The sequence below is a fragment of the Fulmarus glacialis genome, unplaced genomic scaffold (assembly GCF_000690835.1).
Source record: "Fulmarus glacialis isolate BGI_N327 unplaced genomic scaffold, ASM69083v1 scaffold30495, whole genome shotgun sequence".
NCBI lineage: Eukaryota > Metazoa > Chordata > Aves > Procellariiformes > Procellariidae > Fulmarus > Fulmarus glacialis.
Window position 1 is genome coordinate 1778 of NW_009215483.1, and position 9229 is coordinate 11006.

Here is a 9229-nt window from a genome sequence, read left to right on the forward strand (position 1 = left end):
AGGTGTGGCGTATTTCTTTGTCCCGAGTTGAGATGTCATGAGGGCGCAGAGTACTGCTAAAAGGTGTTCTTCCCTCTCCTGAGACCACACTGTCGGGCTGTTTTCCACTGGCAGGGCGGAAAGTGCAATGTCAGAGTTGTATGAAGCATCTACGGCCCTTTCCTTAGAGACCAGGGATGCTAAGCCAAGGCCAGGCTTAGCCTGGTCAGAGCAGCCTTGGCAACGGGAGTCCCATTCTGTGTGTGGCACCAGTGAAGAGCGCTGCCAGCCACTAAGAGCTCATGCTGCTGATCATTTAGAGTCAGGTGCAGACAGCACCGCAGGAAGACCCTTATAGAGAGAAGTAAAAGAACTGAGAGAGACTTCTCCTTCCTCACAGGGCCAGCATCACTATTTGCTTATTGGAGTGGCTCGGTGCACAGGAAATAACATTTCTTTTTTGGCTTTTTCAGGTACTTCTTGTAGATGGGAATGGCCTGCTCCATCCCAGAGGTAGGACTTTACTGGAGAGCTCTGCTCTCCAGGGTCCCTGTGCTGCTGCTTGAGATTCCTGCTCTCTGGTGTCCTGCAGTTACAGTGACTCGTTGTTGGCAGGATTTGGTGTGGCCTGTCACCTCGGGGTCCTGACGGATCTACCATGCATTGGAGTGGCCAAGAACCTCCTGCAGGTGGATGGCTTGGTCAGGGATGAGCTGCACAGAGAGCAGGTTAGGCCAGGTTGGGAATTTATTTCCACTCTTTAATATCCCAAGAGAATTGGGACAACTGCATACAAGTACTTTCTAACCAACTGACCCCGTGTGTGTTTATCCTTAGATTCGTTCCCTGCAGAGGGAAGGAGATACGTTCCCCCTGATAGGCACTTCGGGCAGAGTCCTGGGCATGGTAAGCTGCGGGGAGTTTCCTGTTCGTTTGGCCATCAAGTCTTGCACCTTTGTGTAGCTGGGAGCACCGGGGAGTATTGTCTCTATAGTGGACTGTCTCAGTGATACTAGTTCAGGGAGACACGATGTCAACAGGTGACCAGTAACACTGCTTTCCCCTTCCTGTCAGCTCAGACATTAGTAGAAGGAGTTGACAGTGCAGGTGTTGGATATATTCACGTCCATGGCTATGGCATCTGAGGCGCCATAGCCCAGCACCCCGTTCGTCAACCACAGTCAAGGAGAGGTGCCAATTCTGTGGCAGCTTACCAGGATGCAATATGGGAGCTTCTGACTCAGAAGAGCGCTGCACAGGAAATGGGCAGATGTAAGAAGCTTCCTGCGTCTGGTGTTATTTCAACATAGTCTGCATTAGCAAGTCTCGCTGCTTCCCGGAGTGGTGTGAGGCATTTGGGGAAGGGCCACAGGGGTTCAAAAGGGCAAAGAGTCCCTATGAGGAGATACTGGGAAGCAGAGGATCAAAAAGGCTGGGAGTTACCAAATACAGAGCCACCATCCCACCTTCTGAAGGCAACTGTCTAGCTTATAATCCATCTGCCACTCTGTATTTGTTAAAATAAGCCTCTTAAGTATTTGATCTTTCTTGTTTCTGAATGCACAGGTCCTGCGTAGCTACAACAGCAGCTCTAAGCCGCTTTATATCTCTGTGGGTCACAGGGTGCGCCTGGAGACAGCCGTGCGTCTAGTCAAGTCCTGCTGCAGGTACCGGATCCCGGAGCCCATCCGTCAGGTACAAAAGCAGGGGAGCTGAGGAAGGGGAAGGCAGGCCTGGAGTGGGGAAGCAGGCAAGCAGGCAGTGGAGGGGGCGGTGGATGCCAAGCCTATGGTGATGTTTCAGAGCCTCAGTTTGCCACTCATCTGCAACTGACAGTTCTGCAGCTGGCACCCTTCTTGCTGGCCTGTTCTCCCCAGCCTGTTGTATTGTTGTTTACGTAGTAGTTAACTGATCCTTCCTTCTTCCTTGCTTGTTCTTCTGACGCAGTGCCCGGAAGCGCACACAGCCCTTACTGCAGACCCAGCCTGACTGATTTCTTGGTTCCTCTCTGCAGGCAACTTCTGGGATGCTGATGTTAATATACAGGAGCTGGAAATGCAGTTTTCCTGGGCACTTTGAGCCCAGCACAAACCGCAGTGCTGCTTCTCTGGGCTTTTCCCTGCTACTGCACTCCGCAAGGAGCTGCAGGCTCTGGGGCAGCAGCCAGCCAGTAGGTGACAGCACTGGATCACCGTCAGTGAGCCGCAGCTGCCATCAAGGCTCAGCTTCAAACTAATTAAATCGCAGCAGGGCTTGAGGAAAGGATCTGGAGAAGTGTAAAGCCTCTAGGACTTCTAGCCTGACAAGTGCTTCCCTTCTCTCAGGGTCACCCTGCTGTTAGTGGCTCAGGCAGGCCAGACCCAGCGACCGTCCAGGGAGCAGGGCCCGTTCAGATGTCCGTGTTCGTAACATTGCCCTGGAACATGCCGTTCGCATTGCTACACCGCCGTGCTTGTCAGGTCTCTGGCCACCTTTGCTCCTCAGAGCAGCACTGAGGTGATCCTGCTGAGGGCTGTTGTGCAGTCTCTGCATAGAGGAGCTTCTCATTGGTACTGCAGTGTCTTCTGAAAAGAGAGTATTATAGTTATAAACCAGACAAAAATCCAACACCTTAGAGCAAAACAAACCTTGAAGTGTCCATACCAGAACTGGAGTTTCTGATCTCATAAACCACGACCTGCCAGACGGGAGTAGGCTGATAGATCTTCTTATGTAATCTCTTCCAGCAAGGGACAGATGCCTCCGCAGAGCTCTGAGCTAGCTCTGCAGTTCGGCATGTTCAGAGAAAAGGGGAAAAGCATTCCCTTTGGAAACAAAAAGGTGTCTTGGAGCTTTTCATCACCCTCATTTCACTTCCAACTATCTCCAGTATTTGTCTATGTTCTGAGACTCTTCCAGTTCTCTAACTATGACCTTTATTTGAAGTGATGGAATGAATTGTTGTTGCTTTTCTTACAGAGAGATTAAAGATCCAAAAGGGAGTGTGTTTACTGTAGAGGTAGAGGAATGGTAGGAGATACGGACACTTAAACCTTTCCATGGGACTTCTCCCTGTCACAGTTCCTCTGTGTGGTAACTGTCACAGATCTTGACACAGGGCAGTGCTGGAAGCCTCAGCTCTTGAGCACCTAAAGCTGGAGTTAGGAAGTAGAAGGCTGCAGGCAGTCCTGCTGTGGGTGACTGACTTGGCCTTTTTGCTATGGTATGTCCCCAGAACAAGCTTGCAGACTTGATGGATGATGTGCTTATGGCTTTCCCAGTGTCATGAAAGACTTCTGGATCATTAGCTCTTCGTTTGTAAGTTCTGGTAGCCCTAGAAGTGTAATGCTCTTAAGAGAGCTCAGCTGCCCATACCTTCTTGAGGCTGTGTTGTTTATGGCTTGTATGAAGGCAGTACTATGCTGCAGCATGTGTAGTGCTGTGCAGCTGTTGTGGGAACTTAAACCTCCTGCTTTCCTAGACGTATGGCTGGCCAGTCTGTATAGGGTATGTTGTGCTTCTTGGGCATGCAACGCTATCTAGGCAGTGATCAGAAAGGGTTTGATTTGCATTCAGCCCACAATGTGGTTGTGCTGCCAAAGGAACTGTGGCTGTGATGCAGGTGAGAGAAGGGTTCTTTCAGAGAAAGAAGAGGGAAGTTCATTATCACCTACAATCAGTATTTACATCCCACTTAGTCCTTATTCCATGTGTAAGTGCAAGGCCAGTCTGGGAGAATTTTGCTTGCATGGGGGTGATCTCTCTGCCCAGCTAGCTTGTGAGATTTTGAGGTTCTTCTGCAGCGAGTTGGTCATTTGGAGCTTCCCAGACAGGGATTGAGGTAGGTAGGAGCTGTCATCCCAGAATAATAAGCAAAGCATTCAAACTGAGTGGCACTGGAACAATACCAAGCCCTCCTGAGAGCAACTGCCCTTGCCTACTTCTGGCAGAGGTCAGAACTCCTCTCCAGTGTTTGCCCACGCTCCAAGCCTGCTTGGAGGGGAGGATCCCCACGCACAGCGGGGAAACAGAAGCTTTTAACACTCTCCAGCTGACGGGGATTGCACTGGGACTGATTCTCCTGCTCTGGCTGTTTCAGGTTCCTGGTTGGCTGCATACCAGCCTCCAGCTCACTTGATGATCCTTTTAGCTCCAGCTGGCTCCTTGCCCAGCTGGTTCCTGCTGGCTCAGGATGTGGCTGATGGGACAGCCTGGGATTGCTCCAGCCCACCAAGAAGGAACAGAAGTAGGCCTGTGAATTTCTGCAGGTCACTTAGTGTGAAATATTAAACACTTGCCCTTAGGAGAACTGAGAAATTAGCCATCATCCCTCTCCTCTGTGTGCATAGCTCCTGCTGCCCAACAGGGAAATCAGTAGCTGATACCCTGAAACTCCCAACTCCCTTCAGATGTACCCCCCACTGCAAGCGTGCTGTGTGCACAGGGATCACCACTGCCCCTCATAAAATAGGAAAAGCAACAATTCCAGACCCTAATGCCAGCACTAGTCTCCTCTGAAAATAGAAACAATCTGTGAGGATTATTACAGGACAGTTATCCATCTTATTGATTAGCCTCTTGGTTAATACGCTGGGTTAAGCTGTCTCTCAGCACTGCGTTAGGAGTGAGGACTGGCCAGTAACTTCCCACCTAATCAAGCATTAGCTTATGTTATCAGCAGAACGTGGTTGGGGTTTTTCTTCCCTAGAAAAATAGTTTGTAGATGTGACTCTTGCTACCTTAGTCTCCCAGTAGGAACTCTATTGAACAACCTCCTTCCCTTGTTATAAAATACATCACGTAGTCTCTTATTCTGAAGAGTGATCAAAGTTATTTGTCAGTTCAGTTATGAAACTGTCCAATTATAGAGAGAAGGGAAAAAATCTCCCAAACAAACCACCCCTTATGTAACTATTTTTCATTCTCGAGCTTGCAGAATTGTTAAGCAGTTGTGGAGCTGCGTTTCCAGCAGTAAGGAGGCAGAGCCTTCACCCGAGAGGTCTGACTAGGAGCGGCAGGGATGGAGGGAGCTTCTTGAGGTATGGGAGAGACTCTTCAGAAGTAGAACAGTGATGAGAGTAGCAAATGCTTCAAGGACAGCCACTGGGGATGCGTTAACCCACTTTATTAGCATGATCATCATATGCTGTGAAGCTTTTCCAGCTGGGAAGGTCACGTACTGCTCTTTAAGTGGAGAGAGACACTCTGCCTTTGAGGTGGGGCACAGCAGCTGTTCTAAAATGTCACGGTGAAGCAGTGTTTTTGAGAAAGGAAGTTTCTAAAAAAGAAAAGAACTTTGAGGGAATGTAAAAATCAACTGCCGATTCTCGAAGTTGTCCAAGAGGCCAGGATCTGCATGCTTGCGATAGCATCTAAGAGTCTTCTGCACTGGAAAGCTGAACAATAACACTTCTGGGGAACAAGAACGTCCTGTAAATGTCCAGCAACACTTTCTATAGCTCTTGGGGTTTCCATTGGTGTTCTCCTTGCCCCACTCTGACCACATGCTATCCTGCATTGCTGATAAGACACAGCAATGTAGTTTTCCTGGTGAGCTCAGGAGGGCTCCTGTCACAGGAGAGTGTATCAGAAGAGGAAGGGAGGAACTGGAAGCTTGCATGAGGATGGGTTTGATGAGGTTTGGTGATGGCTCCAAGCTCAATTTCAAGTGAGGAGGGCAGTAAACCATGAATCTGGTAGAGTCTCAACGTTACTCCTTTTGATTTTGGTACTGGAAAGCAGAGCCCAGAGCACGGATACAGCCTGGTGCGTAAACTACTCCTGTTGTCTTCCTTGGCAGCTTTGCCTTTGGACCATGAGGTAGGACAGTGTGAAAGGTGTGTCAGTCACTTGTCTTGCCACTGCTGCCAAGAAGCGATAGAGCCGAGAATGTGCTTGTGTTTTGTCTCTGCTTTTAGTGGATGTTTTTACCTGCTATAGCTGCATAATTACCATCGCACAGCCAGCCCATCAGGCATATAGGCAGGATGAGCCAGGCTCTTGCCTAGGGAAAAGGATATGCAGCAGACGAGTGGTGTGCTTCTCCATCTGTTGCTGCATCATACAACTGCTGGAACAGAGGAAGGAAAGGGATCGGTACAAGAATGGGCAATATCAGCTTCTCTCTTTTCATCCCATGTCCTGTTGAGAACTTGCCTGCTGGATTGCCATATTCCCAAACTCTTCACAGCCCTTTCCATAGCCTTGTTCCCCTTCTCAATTTACAGCTTCCTGTGGAGGGCAGACTCCCATTTCTCAGCTGATGAGTGACCAGAAAAGCTAATCCTTTGGGAACATCACAGTGTCGCAGCTATAAAGACCATGGATGTTCTTGGAGTGCTGTGAGCCTGGAGGCAATGCCAGTGGGAGTCCCTGTTAGCATAGTCCTGGGCCACAGCTTCTGTTTCACTGAGTGTACAGTGAAGGTTATTGCAGCAGAGTCCATGGGGCATTCTGCTGCTCTGGGAAAAGTAAATAAAATGCTCCAGTAGTTCCCCATCTTTTGAGGAGGGATCTATGAGCCATTGTCTCATGCTAAATTGCCTTGCAATGCTGCAGAGATCTGCCTTATGGTTTTGGCACTCCCAACAACTTTCTGAGGGCCAGGCGACATACTGCTTTTGTACATCAATATAGGCTGAAGGATTTTGATAGCTTTGAGCAAAAGGGGTGAAGAAGATCCCAAGAAATAGAAGGGTGGGCAGAGTCCTGGGCTGAAGGGGAGGCATTTGTTTTGGGCATCTTTATCTGCGAGCGTTTTGCTGATGCACAGGAACTCCTCAGCACTGCGGAGACCTGCATGTGATCGCGGCATGTGATCCCTTTACAGAGTGAGGGTGGTGGAGCAGCTTCTGTTGGTTCAATGGGAGAGGTGGTTTACTTTTTGGAGTATCTCCTCTTGAGGGAAGGAAGACGTACCCTGCCCTCAATTTTCTAACAAGTCTGTTCCCTCTCTCATCAGACAGTGATGAGCTATTGCTGGGGAAGGCCTGTGAAGGAGCTTAGCTGCTTGTTACATTTTCCTGCATTGCATTTGGAGGTGCCTATGTGTGGAAGAAGTCATTTGGGTTGGTTCGAAGGATGAAAGCACTAGACCACTCTTGGACTCCCAGGTCTCTCCTGGCTCTGCTGCCAGGGTTCATGAAAGAGGAGTTGCAATTCTGGCGCAGAGACAGGGCAAAATGGAAGAGCCTGTCTCCTCAGCAACTCTCCCTTTGCCAGTGAACACCTCTTCTTACTAAGCCTCTGGAAATCCTTGCTGGCCTGTCACATCCCTGGACGATGAGGAGTAGCCATTCAGTGTAGGTGTAAGGTGAGGGATTCTAGCTGTGACAGTGCTTGCTACAAGAAGGCTCACCGCACTGCAGTGTGTGCTTGAAGCCTGTGCTAGTTCATCCTCTGGTCTCATAGGGACCCTTGGTGAAGGCTGATTGCACTCAGCTGCAGCCGGGATTTGCTGAGGAAGCCCGGTCTGGGTCCTGCTTTGGCTGTTCATCCTGCCGTGCCGTGCTTGGGGTAGGTCAGGGCTGAGCAGACCTTAGGCACCGGCTGGCAGGAACTGTCTGTACCCAATGTCTCACCTCCTTACTCCTATGAGAAGTAAAGGGGTAGACAGCAAGGGTTTAGTGAATGACATTTCTGCTTCTGAAATGGACTGTACTCCAGTAAGGCTGTTTGGTCCAGGACCCTCTGTTTCTTCGTTTCTTCATTTTAAGTCTTCATTCTCCCAAGCAGCTTGCAGTGAGGCACAGAAACCAAACAAGGAAAGAAACATGCAGGTTCCTCTTTGCAGCACAGTCGTACAAGAGCTATTTGTGATGTACTGACATCAGGGGCTGCAGCGGCATACTGAGATAACAAAGGGGAGGCACCAAGCAGGCTGATCAATCCTTTTTCACTTATTTTCCTCCTTAATTCCAGGCTGATATTAGATCGAGGGAGTATATTCGGAAGCAGCTGTGTTCACCACTGGAGGTCATATCATCTGGGCCAGAAAGGTAGGTGTGTGGGCAGCCCAAGCAGCTGCCTCTCCGAAGGGGATCTGCTCATGTAATGATCTTCAGTAATGGCATTAAAGGGACAGACAGGGTAACAAGGTGAGCTCAAGTGACATCAGGACATATGCTGCCTCCATAAAGGGTGATTTCTGGTGATTGTAGCCATGCTACTTCACACGTTTCTTCCGCAGAGCACTGTGTCCTGGGCTGGGGAAGGTCGTTGGGGATTTGGTCTGTTTCCAGTGCCTGCGATAAGCAAAGCACTAACGCCTACAGGTGTGACATGAAGGTGAACAGAAATATCCTGCAGGGAGCCGGTTTCTGCCCCCAGAAGGCAAGAGGAGGGTCAGACTCCCCCACTCTTACGTAATGCAGGCCAGCGGCTGCTCTGTTAAACGGTGTAAATCTATAGCAAGTCCACTGACACGTAGGAGTTCCTTGTGTTGTGGCTACACTGCCTCTTCAGCATAGTTCACGGGAGTGGTGTTGGGTTCCCTCAGACCCACACCAGTACCAGGTGGACAGATAGCAGCAGCCTGAAGAGCTGCTCAGGGATGAATGAAGTGTGTCAGGACTCAAAGCCCACTCTGCTCTGAGGGTCCTGATGGACCAGAAAGAGTGAAGGTTGCCAGTGGCAGTAACGAGGGATTACTTACGCTGACTGAGGCAGCTCTTATGGATTCCTTAGGATACCTGGCTGGTGCAACTCATCATGCTCTGCTCGGCTCCTCTATTTGAGTCATGCAGCCAGAAGCAAAAGAAGGGGCTTTCTCTGCTGTTGTAGTGGCAGCGTGGCCAGGCCGTGGGGGTAGCCTTGTGCAGTGCCAGGCTGCGTGTCCCTTGTTTGTGCTGGAGCTTCATCTCTAACACCTCTTACACCTTCCTGTCGTGGCAGATGCTGAAGCTCACACAAAGGCTAGCTAGTTTGGAGATCTGTGCAACAGAATAACCAAACTCATTCCATTTATGACCATGTATCTCAAAACCTGTGTATCTGAGCCCCTTACTCACCAAGTGACATAGTTATTTGGTCGCCTTGGTTTCTACTTTTTTTTAAGCCTGTGACCCTTCCTTGTGTTTGTTCCTTGCAGAAAAAAGGAGGCTGAACTGGATGATTAGTCTGATGCCAGAAGAAACTGCAGGCTCCTCTTCACCGGATCCTCTCCTCCACCCAGACTGTGGTTCTGTCAAGTGCAACAGCCGAGTGCCACCCCGGGGGAGAGCAGTGCAAGGCCGTGGCAGGCAGGACAACGCCAGCCACTGTGCGTGGTTCT

At 49.8% G+C, this 9229-nt stretch overlaps 1 protein-coding gene across 1 annotated transcript in view; it reads left to right on the top strand.

Moving 5' to 3' along the window:
• Positions 1 to 7955, top strand: part of ENDOV (endonuclease V) — a gene marked incomplete at both ends in the record, with an annotated part of 9377 nt that extends 1422 nt beyond the window's left edge. The window contains 5 exons of the mRNA XM_009578961.1: positions 442 to 492; positions 595 to 707; positions 817 to 885; positions 1546 to 1674; positions 7879 to 7955. Coding sequence (XP_009577256.1) covers positions 442 to 492; positions 595 to 707; positions 817 to 885; positions 1546 to 1674; positions 7879 to 7955 — 439 coding nt within the window. The remainder of the gene's footprint in view (positions 1 to 441; positions 493 to 594; positions 708 to 816; positions 886 to 1545; positions 1675 to 7878) is intronic.
• Positions 7956 to 9229: the final 1274 nt, after the last annotated feature.